This window comes from Chrysemys picta, chromosome 5 (genome assembly GCF_011386835.1).
Source record: "Chrysemys picta bellii isolate R12L10 chromosome 5, ASM1138683v2, whole genome shotgun sequence".
NCBI classification, from domain to species: domain Eukaryota; kingdom Metazoa; phylum Chordata; order Testudines; family Emydidae; genus Chrysemys; species Chrysemys picta.
The window spans coordinates 42518279-42539659 of NC_088795.1; the positions used below are offsets into that span (position 1 = coordinate 42518279).

The window sequence follows — 21381 nt, forward strand, 5'->3', positions numbered from 1 at the left end:
TGATGTCTCTCTGGAAACTGAGTAAAAACTACTTCTCTCCCTTCCAGAAGAGCAGAGTTCTGAATTATTCTCAGTTATCCCCTTCAGCTTACAATTTGTCAAGGACTTGCAGGGTCAGTGATATACCAGGACGTTAAAAGTATAGTGTTCCACAGGTGTGTGATGAAATGTTTTTAAAATATGCTCTAAACTCTTAGCGTAAAGAGGTATTTATTTTCATTTACCAAGCAAGTTTCCACCAATAATTAAATGTGTGGCCTCATTAGACTAAAACACTCTCCTTTTTTCTCCCCTTTTATATTCTAATCAAAAATGGAATCCTTTTAATTCCTCCTTTAAAAGCAGTTGCTTTAAAAAGATGGGATCCTTCAATCAAATGAAACTACTTAACTACTTTTTCTTTTTAGCTGGACACTATGAAGTTGTAGCTCTTGGCACAGGAGAATTCAATTACAGTCAGTGCATTCATCATGATGGGAGAGTGTTGCATGACACTCATGCTGCTGTTACTGCAAGACGCTCTCTGCTTAGGTAAGAAGATGAGTACGTAAACTACAAGAACTGCAGACAACCATTTTGATTAAGCTAAATATTTATGGCAATGCATTTTGTGAATAGTAGTTTTATATAGTTAGGGCTACTGTTTTGGGGGTTTATTAACTTTATTTTTAAGCAATTTTTGAATGTTATGGTGCTGTCCAAAAATTGGGGCTTTAGGAGGTTTTTCTCTGTATGTAGTGTATTACACACCATTACTCATTACAGTAGTATTTACTCTCAATAATCTCTGATGTTCCCTAGTGCACTTTAACATAGTATTGTTGCAAACAGTACTAGGTAAAAGTTAATTAGGGAGCCTTTACTGTAAACTAGCAGGGTCTACGCGGGCCAGTCAATGTGCGGCATTAGTGTGCTTTAGAAATCACACCCCTGTCATCTGCACTGCTGCTCTGTGTAGACAAGCCCTTAGATCAGGGGTCGGCAACTGTTCGGAAGTGGTGTGCCGAGTCTTCATTTATTCACTCTAATTTAAGGTTTTGTGTTCCAGTAATACATTTTAACGTTTTTAGAAGGTCTCTTTCTATAAGTCTGTAATATATTACTAAACTATTGTTGTATGTAAAGTAAATAAGGTTTTTAAAATGTTTAAGAAGCTTCACTCAAAATTAAATTAAAATGCAGAGCCCCCTGGACCAGTGGCCAGGACCCAGGCAGTGTGAGTGCCACTGAAATCAGCTCACGTGCTGCCTTTGGCATGCGTGCCATAGGTTGCCTACCCCTGCCTTAGATATAAGTACCTGTTCTTGGTGGTTTTCCAGTGTTTGGGTAGTCAACAATTTCTTTTTTGTATTGAATGGTGTTTTATTGATGTCTATGGATTAAAAACAAGTCAGAAGCCTTATATATAGTATTTCAGGTTTCTTTACTAGATTATTTATTCAGATTTTACAGATGTGCTGAATAAATTAGTTGTGTGTAAATGCTCAGCAGCTTAAAATGAATTTAGTTTTTTATACAAATATGCTAAGTCTTTAAAAGTCTGCATATTTCAGCATTTCTTGATCTATAACACTTTGTTTTAGGTATTTTTACAGGCAGCTTTTGTTATTCTACAGTAAAAATCCTATTATGATGGACAAATCCATATTTTGTATGGAACCAGCATCAAGCCTACTCAGTTTAAAACAAAATATAAATATTTTTCTCTACATGAATCAGTTGCCAAAAGGATCTGCTCAGATAAAGTCACAGTTGTAAGTATTTGAGTCTTCAGATCTCACAGATGCTTATTCAGAGTTGTAATAAGATACTTAAATCTTCCATTGAGAATAAATTAATCTGCATCATAGTGAGGAGCATACATAGCAGGACTATAAATCAGATGGTATGGAAAAGCTGAGTTTTGGGGTTTATTTGGTAGAACTGTGTTGAAAAATAGCTTAATTCTGTAACTAATGGACTGACAAATGCATATTTTGGAGCTTTTCCTTTTATATGTACACACTAAAATTGTGTAGTATGACTAGAAAAACTGTTTTCATTGTATGATGTATTACTCAACCATGGTACTTAAGACTGTTGCTGGAATATAATGTTGACTGCTCATACTATCAGAAATTCTTGGAGTTTAGAATAGTCCTTTCAAGCTAAAGTTAGAATAGACTTCTAGGGCGTCACCTGAAGTGGAGCCCCCATAAGGAAATTACTTGAAGAAGAGGATACTCACTTTGTGGATTTCTTCGAGATGTGTGTCCTTGTGGCTGCTCCACTACTGAGCTCTGCTCCCCCCTGCTTTGATGTTTCCTCTGTCAGATTTTGTGGTAGAGAAGGAACTGAGGGCAGCATGCAGATGCAGTCCTATAGAGTCTCAGTATGGGTACAAGGATACATGCATGGGCGAAATGAGCGCTACCAAAAAATCGCGGATTAAAGATGATGCAGGGTGCATGCACACCTGGAGTGGAGCATCCCAAGTGAGATACACCTCAAAGAACTCAAGTTATTACACAAGGTGAGTAACCTCTCCTTCCTTGTAAACAATAGTTCGAGCTTCTGGTTGAAATCTGTGCCATTTGGTGCTCTTTGACAATATTTTTGAGGTATCTTGATCTTGAGGCACAAGATTACTTAGGTACGAGCAGATGGCTTTTGTCCCAAATCCTGTCAGCATGGGGGCTCTTTGAATAGCATATTTAAGTATAGGAAGTTTTGTTTGCTGCAATAATAAATACCCCAACAAAACCATGTGAGATGGCTTTTTATTTTAAAGTTTCTGCCACGCTTATGCATGTTGGACACTTATGTAAGTATTCCTATGTTGGCAAAACCTGTCCCTTAATTAGCAGGTTTTAGTGTGCTTTTCTGAGAAGAAATTAAGATAAATGGTAGTTGAGCAGTGCTGCCTGCAATTAGCGCCCCTGCATATCTGCCACACCATAGCTTGTCTGGCTGGGACAGAAGGCAGGACCTTCAGCCCAAAGTGACAGGCTTCTGCTGCCTGAGGAACTCTCTAAGCTAAGAGCATTACTAAGCTCTTTTCTGTTTGGAATAGCCAGTAAGAGGGAACATAGCATACTTAGCCAATGTTACATCTGTTTTCTTCAAATATGTTGGAGTGTGAAGGTTTCTTGGCTGTTGTCTCAAATGAGAATGACAAGTTTGCATCTGCTTTCATGTGGCAAGCATAGCCTCCAGATAACTTGTAGTCAGATGCATAATGCAGCAATAGTAGCCTACTTGCAGTAGAATTTCAATTTTGCATGACTAGTGATGTTTAGGATTTTGAGACTTATTAGGCTGAATTACTGCTTCCTCTGGTCAATTTGAATAGTAAGTAATATAGTTATTTATAGGAAAGTAGCTTAAAAGTCATCATATTAAACCTTTTATGTTTTGGACAATCCATTTGGAGGGGTTTTTTTTTTCTTTTCTTTTGGTTGTGGAAGAATGAGTGCTGTGATTTTTTTGCATTGCATCTAGAAAATATTGACATAGCAATCTAATAATGAAGTCATTTGGCAGTATAAGCAGATTTTGGCAATTTTAAACCTTGAAAAGTAACTAATAGTGCCTGTTAATTTTGTTTCTTGGCTGTCTTTTATTTATTTATATATGTGTTTTTTAAAGAAAATATTTTTGTTGGACTTCATTGGCTTTTCTGTAATCTTTATTTTAGACGTCTCAATCCAAATTCTATATCTGCATTTGAAGCTAATGAAGAGCTTAGTCTCCATCTTGCTGTGGAAGGCAAGATTTACCTAACTGTTTATTGTCCCACTGAAGCTGCTAACAGAGTAAACAGCATGTCAGCTAGTGACAAATTAACCAGATGGGAAGTGCTGGGTGTCCAGGGAGCATTGCTAAGTCACTTCATTCAGCCAGTTTACATCAGCAGTATACTTGTTGGTAAGCCTTCCTTTACTGATATAAAACAATTATTGCTTATGCCCTAACTTTCAGCTGTGGTATTTCATTCTGGTTACATTAATAAAAATTCTAACCAAGTGGAATATAATGCTTTATTTTAAAAATTGTTTTGCGTTTTCTATACTTCGTTTTAAAGAAGAAATTAAATATAAATGTATTTATACTTAAAATTGAGGTTTAACTTCTTTGAGATTAGAATATGTTCTTTACTAAGTCAGATTACCCTCTCTGTCACCATACATTAATTCTAAATTTCCTGGGTTTCGTTGGTTCGCCACACATGCAGTTATTCTGTGTTTAAAAATAAGATGTTGCAAAGGATGTGGTGACGATTTAAATTCAGATTATTTAAATAACTTGCATATATGAAAACTCCCAACTATACAGTCCGGTAATTAGACAGTACAAAGTAGAGCTGGTAAAAAAACTTAAACATTTTCTGTTGAATTTGTAGGGGTATTATGAAAAATGTCATCAAACTCAACATTTATACTAAAACTAGTTAAAGAAAAACCTTTGTAAATCATCTTACTTCCTCCTTTTAAAGTTTAAAGGTACCTCTAAATTAACTAGTTGGCAATAGATTTTATGCTGGGAAATAGTAACTGCCAAGACAACAGTAAGATTTTTTTTTTTTTTTTTTTTTTTGCCCTCATATGGCAATCAGTTTTGATGGCAGTGAATGGCCTTCCTGAATTCCTACAGTAGTATTTGGCTATGCAACTCAAATAGGTGAAATGGAATTGCTGGGAGTAACATGATATTATCCCAAGTAGTTTTTAAATTAGTTTACATGTAGATCAATTTCCCAGATGTTAACAGTTGTGGTGACTTTTCCTGTGATTATGTATATGGAATACAGTTTTGGAAGCAGTTTGAGGAGGCACAAAGTCTCCCCCTCTCATCTCTCCCTCCCCCCCCCCACTCTCTCCTAGTACTTAATTGTATGCCTGTTCCTGTCATTCATACAGAATGTGGACACGGTCACTCATACTGCTTTTTTAAATTACTTTTATGTTCTGACTTTTTTAATGTTTAGATTAATGCATTCCAGATTCTTTCTTCAACCTTCCTATACACAGGAACTCTCCAGACAATATGTACCCCTTAGTGCCAGTTTAGTCCTTGATGGAAGTATGTACTTCAAAACCCAGAAAAGTCAAAGGTTATGACTATGCTACAGAGCTGACAACTGCACCACTGTGGCGCTGCTAGTGCAGATGCTCTAAGCCAATGGGGGAGAGAGCTCTCCAGTCAATTTAAATTACTCCAGCGTCTGTCAACAGTGGTAGCTATGTAGGCTGGAGAAGCTCTCCTGCTGACATAGCTGTGTCCACACCAACACTTAGGTCAGTATAAATTATGTCGTTCGGGGGATGCGGGGTGTAATTCTCACCCCTCAGCGACATATGCTATACTGACACAACTTACAGTGTAGACATAGCCTAAATTCAAATCTGATGAGCCAAATGCTTCTGTTAAATTCCTCTAATAAGTTAAAATATAGAGTAACTCCAGTGACGAGAGTGCAAAGGCTGACTTTCTATATCAAAAATAAAACACCATCATAACTTGCATTTTAATTGGCATCTTGAGCAAATACACCAAAGATAAATTGAACCTCTCTAGAGAGAAGGTATCCTATCAAAACAAATATGGTACTTGTTGCAGATGAAGTTGAGCAAAAGCTTGTGTTGCCAATGATGATGCTGTTCTGCAGACTTAGTTTCAGCTTTAAAAACAGCTTTAATAACAGTTAAGAGTAATAATTCAACCTGGAACAATTGAAGCTTCTGGGTTCTGAGCTCCCTTGAAAATCTGGTCACAATTTATCTGTATTCTAATATTTCTGCTTACAGTGATGTGCCTGTGTAGGGTGTTTTTTTGTTTGTTTTTTTTAGGGGATGGAAACTGCAGTGATACAAGAGGACTAGAAATAGCTATAAAACAACGTGTTGATGATGCACTCACATCAAAGCTTCCCATGTTTTACCTGGTCAACAGACCTCATATTAGTTTGGTGACTGCTACACATCCAGTTCAGATAGACTTGGAGCACAGATCTCTTAGTGTGAATTGGTCACAAGGGGACACTTCATTAGAAGTTGTGGATGGTTTCAATGGGAAAATCACTGAAAGGTTAGAATCTTTATACTGTGTTAAAATTAGTGGTGAGCCTGATTACTCTGTGTATGTTTGTGCCTGTCTAAGTAATTTATTATAACTCTCAAACAGTTCTGGTTTTAGGCCACATTATAGAGTAAATGACAAGTTCTCAGCTGTGACAAGTTAGTACACTCAAGTTACTCACTCAGGTGAGTGACTACCCTGCAAAATGTTCAAGCAATAGTGATTTGATTAGCAGCAGAAATTGCTTGGATTAGCAGCTGATCAGATCCAGGGTGAGCAGCATTTGAGCTTCAAATAGCACACGTGCCCCCACCTTGGCCAGCTAGCTGGAGCTTAAAGCATCACTTACCTTGAGCCAGAGAATTGTGTGTGTGCATGTGAGTGGTCAGGGGTACAACTCTAGTTTTACCTTGACCTAACACTATAGGGAAGACAAACCCTGTATGATGATGATGAAATGCTTTCTATTCCGATAGTAAGTCAGGAGGATGTTAGGCAGCAGCAACTAAATCAGCAGGTTCAGATAACTTGCATCCAGAAATTTTAAAAAAGCTGGCCAGGAGCTTGCTGGACCATTAATGCTGATTTTTTTTTAAATAAATATTGCAACTTTAGGGAGATTCCAGAAGACTGGAGAAAGCTAATGTTGTGCCAATATTTAAAAAGGGTAGATGGGACAACCGGGGGTAATTATAGGCCTGCCAGCCTGACACTGATTCTGAGCAAAATAGTAGAGCAGTTGATCCAGGACTCTAATTACAGTAACTCCTCTGTTAAGGTTGTAGTTATGTTCCTGAAAAATGCTACTTTAAGCGAAACAACGTTAAGCGAATCCAATTTCCCCATAAGAATTAATGTAAATGGGGGGGATTAGGTTCCAGGGAAGTTTCTTTTCACCAGACAAGGCTATATATATATTTTTTACGCACACAGTATAAGTTTTAAACAATTTAATATTGTACACAGCAATGATGATTGTGAAGCTTGGTTGAGGTGGTGAAGTAAGAGGGTGGGATATTTCCCAGGGAATGCCTTGCTGCTAAATGATTAAGTAGCACTCTGCTGGGTCTTCAAGGATTAACACGTTGTTAATGTAGCCTCACACTCTACAAGGCAGAACGAATGGAGGGAGGAGAGACAGCATGGCAGAAAGAGACAGACACACACACGGTGTGTGAGAGACACACATTGCCCCTTTAAGAATGCTGACTCCACTCTAAGTACATTGCCTTTTTAAGTAGCTAAGCAAGTTGAGATAGCAGCTGCTGCCAGCAAGCTCCCTCCTTCCTGAGCCCTGTCGTGTCCCCCCACTTCTCTGGGGAGATAAGGTACAGGAGCTGGGGGAGGGAGGGGGAAGGGATCACCCTGACATTAGCGCGCGCGCACACAAAAGCAGGAGGCTCCCAGGAGCAGCTCCAGGGCAGGAGCAGCACACAGCAGTGTGGGGAGGGACAGCTGAACTGCCTGGTAATTCAGAGCCTGCTGGGAGGCTGCTACACAGGAAACTTAGGGGAGCTGATAAGAGGGCTTCCAGTCCACCCTGTTTCCAAGCCCCCACCAGCTAGCTCCAACGGGCTTCTCTTTCTGCAAGCAGTGAACAAAGCAGGTGGCTGTCAAACAATGTTTTAAGGGAGCATTGTGTAACTTTAAACCATCATGTTCTCTAATTGATCAGCAACGAAACAATGTTAACCGGGATGACTAAGTGCAGATTTTCTGTATATTACCCTCTAATTCTTGGTCATCGTGGTTTTATGAAAAATAGCTCTGGTTCAACTAGCTTGCTCTTTTCTTTGGTGAAATTACTACTTAGATCAATAAAGTTAATAGCGTTAAGGTAATATATGCAGACTTCTGTCAAGCACTTGACTTGGTATCTGCGTGACTCTTTATTTAAGAAACTAGAGTGAAACAAAATCAATATGGCACAAACTAAATGGATTAATCATTGGCTAGTCTCAAAATGTAATTATGAATGGGGAATCATCAAGCAGGTGTGTTCCTAGTGAGGTCCCACAGGGATTAGTTCTTGGTCCTATGTTTTTAAGTTTTTTTTGTTAGTGACCTAGAAGAAAACATAAAATCATAACTGATCAAAGTTTGCAAATGACCCCAAAATTTGGGGGAGTGGTAAATAATGAAGAGAACAAGTCCCTGATAAAGAGCCAGTTGGATCTCTTTGTAAACTGGGCACAAGCAAAGAATATTTATCTTATTACTGCTAAATGTGAATGCAGACTACACTTAGAGAGCCGCATCCTGTATCCTACCTCATGTCCTTTTCAGAGTCTCTGCTTCCAGGATAATCTGTTGAGCGTGAGCTCCTATGATGCTATGGCCAGAAGGGCTAATGTGATCTTTGAATGCATAAACAGGGCTATATCAAGGAGAAGTAGGGAGGCTGTATTACTGGGCTGCAGAAGTGTCTCCCACAGTTCTGGACATCTGGCCTGCTCACCTCTCTCTGCATCTCAGAGAAGTGGATCGGTGTTTTGGCACAGCACAGTCTGGCCATGACCCCTCTGCTTCCACTTGCTGACAAATTCTCTGCCTTAGTAGCAGTTTCTTTTGCTCCTCCTCTTCCTCCTTCTATTTTAACTTTGTTGCTCAGTTTTTTGGGCAGTGGACAGCACCATTCTCCCTTCTCTGCATTCCTCATTCTCCCTGGGTCTATTAACCCCATGGGGGTTAACTTCCCCAAGCCTCTGCTGTATTGCACTGTCTCTGCTGAAGATGAGCTGTTTGGCTCTGAAACCTGAGTAGGCTCCCCTAAGTAAGCCTCAGAGTAAATTTCTCCACTCAAAACCCTCTCCCTCTAAAGCTGCTGCAATACCCTTCATTCCTCCTTCGAGGAAGTGATTAGAGATGAAAGGGACAAGGCTGACTAGGGCAAGTATATTAACAAGAGCAACTTCTATTCTATAACATTCAAACATCAAAGGGCTCTATTGCTGAGACACCAAAGGTGGGTACCGCTGTAGCATCCCTTGTTTGGGATATGGTTATTCCCTTAGAAGGAGAGTGCTACACTAAGAAACTTAGGGATAGTGCAATGGAGGCCACTCTCATAAGGGCTTTGAAGCTTCTTTCCCCACCCTTTGAGCATCCTTGGAGGTTTTGCAGGAGCATCTCTTTCCTGGCTAGAAGATCTCAAAGCCTTTAAGGACTGAGATCACCCTGACTTTGGCTGCACTTTAGAAAAGTCTCCCTAAAAAGAAAAGAGTCTCCCTAACAGTGTTCCTAGCTGATGCCTCAAAGAATGCAATGAGGTTCTCAGCCCAAGCCATGGCTTCCATTTTGTTAGCCAGGGGCCACCTCTGGCTCGGATTCTGGAAGCTAGATACTCACTCTAAGCAGAGCCAAGTTTACAGGCTCCTTCTTTTTTTGGAGAAGCTGGATAAGGTGGTGGCTGACTATTCAGCAAAATCCAAACAGTCTCTCCCTTTCCCACTAAGGGCTCTCTGGAAAGAATATACACCAGACTTCAGACATTTCACTTCTTGTCCTCAAAGGTACTAATGTAAGGACAATAATTGCCCACTAGAAAACAGAGGAATCCACATCTGAGATAAATTCCAGAGGGACTTCACCATTCCCACCCACACAATCCACTCTGACAAAGATTGCATATACCTCCTTCCAGTGCTGAAGCTACAAAGTAGGATATCCCATTTACTAGAGGAATGGTTTTAAAATCAACCACAGATAAGTGGGTCTGGGAAATAGTGAGCTGGAGATACTTCCTTAAGCTTTAGTCTCCACCCCATCTCATCCAGTCACCCGGCTCCAACAGCCCTGTAAAACAGTCTGTTCCACAAAGAAATATCTTGTTGTCTGCATTGGGGAGTGAAAGAGTGTGTTCACTCAGAAGAAAGCTTCTCTGGGTTCTACTCCATCTTCATTGCACAGAAGTGCTCAGAGGGAATCAGAGCATTTCTTGACTTCAAAAGACTCAACAAGTGGATGAAGAAAACAAAGGTTCAGATGGAAACCCTGGCCTCTACAGTGTCATCACAAAACTAAGTGATTGGGCAACAAAATGGCAAATGAAATTTAATTTGGATAAATGTAAAGTAATGCACATTGGAAAAAATAACCCCAACTATACATACAATATGATGGGGGCTAATTTAGCTACAACAGGTCAGGAAAAAGATCTTGGAGTCATCGTGGATAGTTCTCTGAAGATGTCCATGCAGCGTGCAGAAGTGGTCAAAAAAGCAAACATGATGTTAGGAATCATTAAAAGGGGGATAGAGAATAAGACCGAGAATATATTATTGCCCTTATATAAATCCATGGTACGCCCACATCTCGAATACTTCGTATAGATGTAGTCTCCTCATCTCAAAAAAGATATACTGGCACTAGAAGAGGTTCAGAAAAGGGCAACTAAAATGATTAGGGGTTTGGAACAGGTCCCATATGAGGAGAGATTAAAGAGGCTAGGACTCTTCAGCTTGGAAAAGAGGAGACTAAGGGGGGGATATGATAGAGGTATATAAAATCATGAGTGATGTGGAGAAAGTGGATAAAGAAAAGTTATTTACTTATTCCCATAATACAAGAACTAGGGGTCACCAAATGAAATTAATAGGCAGCAGGTTTAAAACAAATACAAGGAAGTTCTTCACGCAGCGCACAGTCAACCTGTGGAACTTCTTACCTGAGGAGGTTGTGAAGGCTAGGATTATAACAGTGTTTAAAAGAGAACTGGATAAATTCATGGTGGTTAAGTCCATTAATGGCTATTAGCCAGGATGGGTAAGGAATGGTGTCCCTAGCCTCTGTTTGTCAGAGGGTGGAGATGGATGGCAGGAGAGAAATCACTTGATCATTGCCTGTTAAGTCCACTCCCTCTGAGGCACCTGGCATTGGCCACTGTCGGTAGACAGGATACTGGGTTAGATGGACCTTTGGTCTGACCCGGTACTGCCGTTCTTATGTTCTTATCCCTGTCTTGGGGTGGGAACATGGGACTTCTTGACTTCAGTAGATCTAATGGATGCATGTATCCATGTCCCAAAGAGACTGTGCCATCACAGGCTTCTGAGGTTTGACTACAGCAGGAAACATCAATACTGAACACTCCCTTTTGGACTGTCCTCAGCAAAGATGGTGGCAGTGATAATTGCCATGCTCAGATTGCAGGACTCACCTGTTCCCCTTCCTGGATGACATCGTGATCAGAGCTCCATTGCGGTCAACTGTGGAAATGGTCACATCTTGGACTTTGAATTTTCTTCAGGCACAGATCTTCATCAATGCCAAGGAAAGTCCTCTGGTTCCATCCAGGAATTTATTTTCTTGCTCCAGAACTGCAGGAGGCTTACCGTAGCACTATGCCTCCAACTATTCGCACTTCTGGTGTCGTGCATAGGGAATCACTCCTTGGGAACAGTGACGCCTCAGAAGTCTTCAAACTTTCATACTCAAGTTGTAGGACCCCTCTCTGGAAAACATGTAAGATCAAGTACAGGTTCCAACCTAAGTTCCCTGTAAGCTGCATGGCCATGTGGCACCCTATTTAGCACCTGTGCTCAGGGAACCCTCCCGGGGGCTTGGAGCAGCTGGGGTGGGGGTGCCCCTCCCCCAGCCCCAACCTAGCCAGGCCCCCAACCTGCCACAGCCGGTGCAGCCCCCCAGTCCCAACTGTGCCTCAGCCCAGACCTGCTGCAGCACCCCTACCCCAGCCCGAATCCAGCCAGGGTGGCATGGCCCGGCCCCGAACCTGGGCGGCCTCACCCTAAATCCAGCCCCAGTGCCCCTTCCTGAACCCAGCCCTGGGGCGCTCTTTCCCAGGTTCTGCTGCTGTGGGGAGAGCTGGGCAGAGTTCTTTTTCTCTCTCTCTCTCTCTCTCTTCCTTACCCCCAGACCATCAGCCTGCACCCCCTGCCAGAACCCTCCCCCTCATCTCAAACTTCTGCCCCAGCCCTAAGCCCCTCATCCCCGTCTCCACCCCAGAGCCCGCACTCCCAGCTGGAGTCCTCACCCCCCTGCACCTCTACCCCAGCTGTGAGCCCCTCATCCCTGGTACCAACCCAGAGCCTGCACCCCCAGCCTGCGCCCTTGCGCCCCTGCACTGCAACCCTCTGCCAGAGCCCTGAGCCCCCTCCCATACGCCAAACCCCTCGGCCCCAGCTCCACCACATGAATTTTGTTATGTGCACCAATATGATCACATCCGTATTGGTGCACCTAACAAAATTCATTCCGCACATGAGTGGTAAAAATTAGAGGGAACATTGGTTCCAACGGAGGTCTTCAACTCCTAACAGTTGTGATCAGCCCATGATAACGTCTTTTAAAGCTGTTCCCATCAGCCTTCCAGATCTTTGCAACCAATGTCAGCATGGAGGGCTGGAGAGCTCACTTGGAGACCCAAACATCCAGGGCCTCTTGAGCAGGGAGGAAAAGACTCACAGCATAAATCTCATAAATCTCAGAGTGGTCAAGCTAAATCTGCAAAGGCTCCAGCCCACCTTAGGGGGAAACCACGTGCTGGTTCAATCAGACAGTATGACACTGGACACATATATAAACCAAGAGGGGACTAGGAGTCTGACACTACATATGGAAGCAATGAAAATAATGAAGTAGGCAGAACAGTTCCTCCTTTCCACATCAAAGGGGACCTGAACCAAAAGGAAGACAGAGACAGCAACTCCAAGAGGTGCCTGGTTTAGGAGGTTTTCAGTCTCATTGTTCAGATGTTCGGCCTCACTTCATCCATCCTTCACAAATCATACGAACGCAAAGAGACAATTACTTCATAAAGGAGGCAGACCCCAGAACTACGGGAGCAGATGCCTTCTTGCCACAGGGCCTATTTTACAAGTTTCCACTCTTCGTTACTGAGGAAGGTGGTCCAGAAAATAAAATGAGAACAGGTGATGGTAATACTGGTAGCTCATTTACCGAGGAGACCTTGGTTCTCAAACCTGATTAAAACTGCAACTGGAGCCTCTAGCAGTTTGTACTTTTGTGACCAATCATGAAAAGGTATGCTTCTGCTGCTTCTAGGATTGGCTCAAAACAACCTGTTTGCTAGCCAGAGGCACTTTGGGCAGGCATGAGACAATTTCTCTCCAAATAAAGAACTCCCTAGACTGGGGAAAAGATCCACTCAATGTCTGTGCAGGCATTCCTTTCTGTCACCCAGCCCGATCAGTAACTATGACATCAGATGCATCATGGGATGGGGAGCTCACTTCAGTGCCCTCATGACTCAGAGCAGATGGACACCTCAAGAAGCCAGTTTCCACAACAATCTGTTGGAACTCAGGGCACTCAGGAATGCCTACTTTCATTTCCTACCCTTCATCAAGGTAAGTAAATCAGGGTTCTGATGGATAACATGCACTGCATGTTCTGTGTCAACAAGCAGGGACAAACAAAATGAAATGTGATGAAGTGTGTAGTTCATCAGATCCAAATTTCTGTTGTCCTACCTCCCATGTGTTCGGAACGCCACAGTGAATTATTCTCAGCAGATGCTTCTGCCAGGACTATTAATGGGAGCTAGACTCTCAAATTCTCCATAGTACATTCCGAAGATGGAGACTGCCAGAAGTGAATCTCTTCACCATCTCCAGGAACAAGAACCATCCTTTATTTTGCTCAAGATGGGATCTGAGCCACCACTCTTTCTTGTATCTTGGAAGAAGAGTCTGCTATATGGGTTTCTTCCAACACCACTAAGGGCGATGAGCAAGATCAGGAAGGGTAAAGCCAGAGCTATCCTTATAGTACCAACCTGGCTGAAACAGGTTTGGGAGCTTTATCTGTTTCAGGTTTCTACTGAACTGCCGTTCAAGCTTCCGATCATCCCTTCTCTCATCTCCCAGGATGGGGATTGTGCGTTTCACCCCAACCTAGAGGTTCTCTGCCTCAGGATATGTTTCCTTGGTGGGTCACTGGATTAGAATCCTCCTGCTCTGTGGAAGTGCAACAGGTATTACTCAGCACTATAAGGGAGTTAACGCATATTTCTCTGCTATTCTGTGAGTTTCTTCCATTGGTGGTGTCGCCTCCATCTTGTGCCTGAATCTGTGCAATTCTGTTTTCCTGAATTACCTGTGGATATAAAACAATTAGGCTGTTAGCTCAGTTGAGGTCCATTTGGCTGCAGTATCAACTTTTCATCCCCCAATAGGAGGGTTCTCCATATTTGCTCAGCTGGTGTTGTCCTGAGTTTAATAAGGGTTTGGGGAAATGTCTGCCCCAGATTAAAGACCCCAACCTGGTATTGCCATGAGACTTCCATTTGAACCAGGGGCAACCTTCTTCCTTCTCCCTTTATCTATGACAGGGGTGGGCAAACTACGGCCCGTGGGTCGGATCCGTCCCATCAGGGCTTTGGATCTGGCCCGCGGGATTGCCAAAGACAAAAGGTATAACAAGATCCAGTGGCTGGAACTTGAAGCCATGCTAATTCAAACTGGAAACGGGACACAATTTATAACATGAAGGGTAGTTAATCATTGTGACAATTTACCAATGGTTATGGAGTATCAGAGGGGTAGCCGTGTTAGTTTGGATCTGTAAAAAGCGACAGAGTCCTGTGGCAATTTATAGACTAACAGACATATTGGAGCATAAGCTTTTGTGGGTGGATACCCACTTCATCAGTAGACCCATGCGTCTGACGAAGTGGGTATTCATCCATGAAAGCTTTTGCTCCAGTACAAGGGTTGTGGTGGATTCTCCATCACTGAAAATGTTTGTTGTGTGGATGATTATCTAAAGGATATGCTCTAGTCTAGTTCAAACATGAATTAACTCCTATAACCTATGTTATGCTGGAGTTAAGACTAGATTAGATGATCATAGTAGTCCCTTCTTGCTTTAGAATCTATTAGTCTAAACTAAACGCATCCTTCCTACAATTTGACACAGTTTAAGAAGCAAGATTATCAGTGAAGCACCAACATATGAAATTAAGTAGTCCTCCTTTATTGAAATTAAGACTCTTTTCTCTCCTTTATCTCCCATCAGCAGTACAACCTTGAAGAGGCTGAGTATACGCAATAGTTTGACTAAAACCAGTGGTATCTCTGATCTGGTAAACTACAGGATTGAAAAGATTTTGCCAACCTTCCAATAGCTGTAATTATGGAGGTTTATACTTCTTAATTCCATTATCTTTGTTCATTTCTGCTATAAGTGGAGAACATATCACTTATGTAGTTTGAAACAGATAATCTTAATTTCAAATGTGGTAGCTGGAGCAAATAGAAACTGAATTGAATAACAAATTTCTTAATTTGTCTCATTGCTTTTCCCCCCTCAACTTTAGTTCACCATTCAAAAGTGGCACTTCAATGGCAAGCCGTCTTTGCAAGGCTGCAATGTTAAATCGTTTCAAACTGGTTTCTAAGGAAGCGAAAAGAAGCGATTTGCTTGAAGCTAGTACATATCATGAAGCAAAGGTAAGACTAGTTAAAGGAAAAACAGTAAATGCCGTTTTAATGGTTGCTTTCAAGGTGCAGATAGCTGGCAAAGAAAGATTTCTAGTATGCTAGAGATGTTATGTGAATGGTTGAGCATTTCTTACAGCAGTAATGACCTTTGTCTCAAAGGCTTGCAAACTGATTATTTGCAAGTGGCCCCTATCACAACTTCACTCACTCCTCGTAAGTGCCTCCTATCAGTCGTGTGCAAACCTGCACACTCTCTGCTCCTGGTGCCTCCTGCCAGCTGTTAACCACGTCAGATGGGTCTTCAGTGGCCCAGCCCTCCGGTCAAGTCACACACAGTCAACATGCATGAAGGAATCCCTTCCGGGGTAACAAAGGTCCAACAGGGCCAATCACTGTGCCCTTGTCACTATCTGCAGTCCTGTCTCTGGGCTCAAATTTCACCCCTTCTGGGCTAGCTTTATCTGTCCCTGCCTTGTTGTAGAGCACTGCCCCCAGGGCTTTCTCCCTAGAGACTGTCTTTAGCCATTCTGTGGTTTCCCAGCTCTTAACCTAAGTCACTTCCTAACTGGAGTCCCCTTCCGGGGTAACAAAGGTTTAATGAATGGTTGGCCCTCTTCATGGTCTTCAGCCCCATCCCTAGGCCTTTTTATATCTTCCAGTCCCTTTCTTGGGCTTTTTAATCCAGAGTATTTTCTGTTCCCTGGGGTTTAGGCCATGGCTCCAGTGGCTGGTGGGGGGGACCTGGACCTGCTAATTTCTCTGGGTCCCAACCCAGGAACCCTATAGACAGCAACCATGTACTGCTTCCTCACCTGGTTGCTGCTGCTGTTCCTTGACTGCTTCCCACTCAGTCCTGTTACCTTAGGTTACAGTCCTTGGCTTCTATTTGTCTTGTTCCCTGTTTGTGCAGGGTCTCCTCCAGGCCTCCTTGCCTGGAGAATATTTCTGTCTTATCCCTTCTGGTCCCAGCCAGGAACTGATCTGCTCAGCTCTTTTAACTGAGCTTGTTATTTTCTGATTGGCTGCTTCTGTGGCGGAGTGCGGTAGGACCACGAGGCCTAATACACCCCATAACAGAAATCCAGGAACTATTAGTTATACTGAAATTCTGCAGGACTTACAAAATTGCCTTGATAGTTGCTGGAACTTGAATTATTGTTCAGGTTAATGTTAGGAAGTCCATACAAAACTGTTCCTTAAGGTTACAAATTGAGAAATATCTTTTGGGTTGAAACTTTCACATTTGATCTCCATCCACAAATGGCTGCCAACCATTTCCTCACAATGGCTAGCTTGATATTGACATTGGAAAGTTCTGCAGACTTTTGTTCCGCTCTTAGCACTAGAGAGACGCTTATTTTTTGTAAGTACAGGCCCTGTTCTCCCAGGGAATACTCTGGTGGGAAAGGGATATCAACAGAAGTGGGGGAGAAGGTGATAATTCAACATCAGAATTTGGGACTGAGTATGATCTTATGTTCCTTGGGCTGAGAACGCTGAGGGAGCACTAATTGAAGAAAGAATGCTGTTCTTACTAGCTGTATTATTTTGGAACCGTGATGCTAAGGTAACTGTCTTCCCCTCCTCCCTATGAAATAGACTGCTTGTAATGAGGAGCATATTGACATTAAATTCCCATCCTGCTGTAAAGTTGCTGGGGAAAGCTAGCTCATTCATAGACATGCTGAGAAGCAGAATATCTAATCTCATTTCATACGGTTAGGTTTATGCCCTCCAGGCATTGAACCATTTTTGTACCTTAGTCCTTTCTATTTTTTTACTGAGACAAGATACATATTTTCTCTTTTTTCCGTGAAGGTGCACATAGAATTTGCTTTTCTAACATATGTTATGACCACTTTTGTCAGCATTGGCTACACTTTATTTCTATAATAATTGTTAATTTAGATGATGAAGGACATAAATCCACACCGTGTAGAGGTCAAAGCATAGGGGTTTATTATACACAGCGCTGGCGGAGTGTCACCTGGCTTATTAGGCTCAGAGACACTGTCAATCAATTGATTACAATGAAATATATAGATTTTCCATGGGCGGGGGAAGGTGAACGGGGTAGGCAGTTCCACACCCCGGGATAGGTTTTGCAGCAAGACAAGATAGCACAATAGCCAATGGTTAAAAGGTTACACAATGTCTCTGCCCATGGTCTCAAGTTAGCAAGTTAACATTTGATTAATACTTTGATAAAATGTCATTAGTATAAAATATATATGTTGAATTCTGATTTGGGGTCCATAGGAACGGAGTAACTCCTTTGATTGTCCGACAGGTACATGTCTAGGGGTAAAGCAAAGAAACAGTGAAAGCATATGAAAATAGAGATTGTCTCCTTTATGTCTTAAGGCAGGGCATTGGTCCCTTGGAAGGGAGGTGGAAGGATGCCATATTATTATAGTGACATGTGCCAATATTTCATAAACTCAAGGTTGGATCTGTGGGAAGATTGTTTTCCCTTCAGGAGAAACACAGGAATTCTTTGTTCAATTTGAAACATTGGATGAAACATAATTATTCAGTTATTGCTTCAACATCTAGCATTTCTACTGACCAAGCAGATCTTAGCAAAGGCAATGTTATTTTGTTTACCCCAGCTTTCTCGTAGCTGATCACTATTAGCTAGGCCTCTGGTCTCCAGACCAAACTCTGGACTTTGGGTCTGGAAAAGAGCTGGCATAATTCATATACCAGGTTGTTATATAACATGCACATGGATTTTAACCCTTCAGATGATATACTAAACTTTTTCAATGGTGTCAAAGCTACAGCTGTAATTTTACCTGTTTTTAGATTCATGCGATACGTAGCTAAACATTAGACTGGTTTAGAGAATGAGTAATTAAACTGATGTTGATAAACATGAAATTGATTTTACCAAAAAAATTTTTCCTTTTCCAGTACATAAAAGCATACCCTGTTTCTTATAATCTGTCAAATCCTGTTTTTCCCTTTGCCCAATCTTTTGCATTTCTTGTTTCGCATTCAATGAACACTGGCGTCACAGGCATCTTTCAAAATCACGTTTTGCTATGGAATGCCCTAGTGGCACAATATATTAAATAGGGCAAATCTTGTGGCCATCTGTAACATTTTTTTTAACTTTTGTTTCTCTTTAGATTAAGTCAACACTCTACCAGGAAGCTAAACATTTGCTGAAAAGCTACCTAGAGCAGTATGGCTATGGATCATGGATTGTGAAGTCTCCGCATATTGAACAGTTCAGCATGTAACTACTAAGCTGATATTGGTTTTTATCACCTATATCAATAAAAAAGTTAATTTTGCGAGTAAAATATTTGGATATTGGTAGTCTTAATCTTTCAAATCAGAGCCATTTATAGCAATAACAAGTGAATGGCTCAAAGACTTCTATGGTCAGTTTAAACACAAATATTAGACTACCTCTTGTAACAAATAAGTCTTACTCAAGACACCAGTGATTGTTTTAGATAATCTCACAAAGCTGCTATTAAAGAGTCTTATCTGTATTGTTTTGTGGTGTTCTCTAAAGACCCTGAGATTTTTCCTGTCAAATTTGCAATGTCACAGATTATATGTTGATTTTTCCAGCTTCTCACAGATGTTTCTTCAGTGAAATTTGGCTTTCTTCAGAGGATGCTATTAATGTCCTTTTATGGTTTAGTTGTAAGAGTGAAACACGTTTTGATCTCCAAAATCAATCACACTAACTTAATGAAAAGTGACGGTTGTTAATACTGGCTTAAGGCATCTTTTGTTTGAGTTAATTTAAACCAGTCTTCATTGGAATACCTTAATTTAGGATTATTCAGTGGAACACTGTATTATACAAGTCCATGCAGGAGGCTAATAAAAGTTTACTGTATACTTAGAGGTAAAACTTCAGTATTGTTAATATCAAACTTTTACTTCTCAGAAATGATACTTTTGGTGTTTATCAATGTTAAGCATTTTAGCTTCCTAACTTTCAGTGAGTTTAGCAATAGTGGAAAAGTGCACGATTGATAGTGTTGGACAATGAAGTCTTTAGTCACAATAAGTGTTGCTTAAGTAATGGTGAAAGTTTCCCTATATTGCATTGACAATGAGCTTTGCTCCTAACATGGGAAATAGGCCTGGTACTTTCCTCTCATTTAGCTCTCTGAAGCCCACAATGAGCCTTACTAACTCGGTTGCATCCTTTGAGGACTGGGATTACAACCCTCTGCGGTCTTTTTCCTGTACCCTAGGTGTGTTTAAAAGTTCTGAATTAGCTTTCTTCAAAGTCAGTGTTCAGTTACTTGGTGAAGTAAGTGTGAGTGAATGGTATAATTTAATGGGTTAAATAGTTGTTTCCTGTTCTAACATTTTATTGACAAATTATCAGAACAGAGGAGATCCCTACAATTTTCATTTATCTAGATTAAGGTTAGAGTAGCTCCATTGAGTATGAGTAGCCCCATGGTTGTTTTAAGCAGTACTGCAATTAAGGGTATCTTGTCTTATAAAAATATCATGCCACACTAAGTAGCTACAAAATTTTATAATTTGACTCAGCAGCTGTTTCTCTTTCTGATCAATGTGTCCCAGAACAGATCTATATCTGTTTTTATTCCCTCAGAAAAGCCACGGAGGTTACAGACCATGTGTTACGTTGTCTTTTGAAACCAGACCAAAATAGTAAAACTGCTATGCATACAGTATACATACATTACATTTATTTTACATCAAAATCTCATTTAAGCTGTTGTTGTCTTTAAGTATTCCTTCCCTATCACCCTAATTTTTTCATCTTCTGTGATGATATAATATATCTTTCATATAAATAATTTCTTGACAATTACTAGGTGTTCTGTTCCAGACCAGCAGTAAACATTTTCCCTCATTCATTAAAGAGCTTGTTAAATGGAAACCTATAGAGATAAGTCTGGGCATATTTTAGGATCACGTTAGTTCAAACTTTGTATATTCAGAAAAAGTTACAGTATTTTTATCATCTTTCCATTGTTGGCCTCTATAGAAATTTCAGGGTTGCAAATGGTAGTGCGGTATTTTGACATAGGCCTCTCTACTAGTAATTAGCATGATTCCTCCAACTCATTTGTGTAGGCTACTAACAGATGTCAGTGACTTTAGGTCAGTGTTACCATTGTGGGGTATAGTCAGAATAGTGACAAAAGGGTGAGAAATGCTGTGTTCCATTATGAGTCTATTAAGCAAATTCATAAAGCATCAGTTGCAAAACTGTTGGCCAAATGGGAGTATTTTCCTTAAGTTACAGTAGTAATACTCATTTGTTTTCAAGAAAGTAAGTTTAAAAGGGTGTTAAATACCTACTCTTGTTTTATGTTTTTATAGAATGTTACTATACTTGAAAAAATAAGTTAGCTTAATTTTGCTGTTTGACTTTTTGTATTTCACTCAAGATGCTGAAAGCTGGACTTATGTTTAGTCAGTTTCATTTTGTACTCTGAGTGCAATGCTATAAAGTGGGGTTGAACTTTTTGTTGAAGGAGGGGTATACTAAAACAAAAGCCTGTTTTCCATTTTTGTGTGTGTTTATACCAGTAACTGCTTGTATATGGTTGAGTAAAATGAACAGTAGGACCTTCAATAAAACCAAGAGTTCTATCAGATGTGGGTTTTTTATTTTCTTGATGTAGGGAAGATGGTTTTAAATAAAAGCTTTGTTTCAGAAGTGAAATGTTAATGAATTAAAACTTCCTGGTCTTACTCAATTGTTGAAAGAGGGACCACTATACCAGCACTTGTCATTAATTTTTTTTCATTTCCCTGATTTTTCTGTTTTTTCTAGTACCCAGCTTCTCTTTTCATGTAATGGGTAATGCGTTTCACTTTTGGAACTTGGAAGCTCTCCAGTTTTGTTGATGGGCACTGTAGTAGGACCAAGCTATACCCTTCACCT

General features: G+C 40.9%; 1 protein-coding gene across 13 annotated transcripts in view; it reads left to right on the forward strand.

Moving 5' to 3' along the window:
• The window catches only part of ADAD1 (adenosine deaminase domain containing 1), a 31417-nt gene extending 10328 nt beyond the window's left edge, over positions 1 to 21089 (forward strand). For 11 of the 13 annotated variants that reach the window (XM_065596346.1, XM_065596341.1, XM_065596342.1 and 8 more), the window contains 6 exons: positions 408 to 531; positions 1584 to 1754; positions 3677 to 3906; positions 5829 to 6066; positions 15356 to 15488; positions 18614 to 21089. In XM_065596346.1, coding sequence (XP_065452418.1) covers positions 408 to 531; positions 1584 to 1754; positions 3677 to 3906; positions 5829 to 6066; positions 15356 to 15488; positions 18614 to 18727 — 1010 coding nt within the window. In that variant the 3' untranslated portion in view covers positions 18728 to 21089. Of the gene's footprint in view, positions 1 to 407; positions 532 to 1583; positions 1755 to 3676; positions 3907 to 5802; positions 6067 to 15355; positions 15489 to 18613 lie in introns of all 13 variants that reach the window. The other 2 variants (XR_010601331.1, XR_010601329.1) reach the window with 2 other exon arrangements.
• The last annotated feature ends 292 nt before the right edge of the window (positions 21090 to 21381 follow it).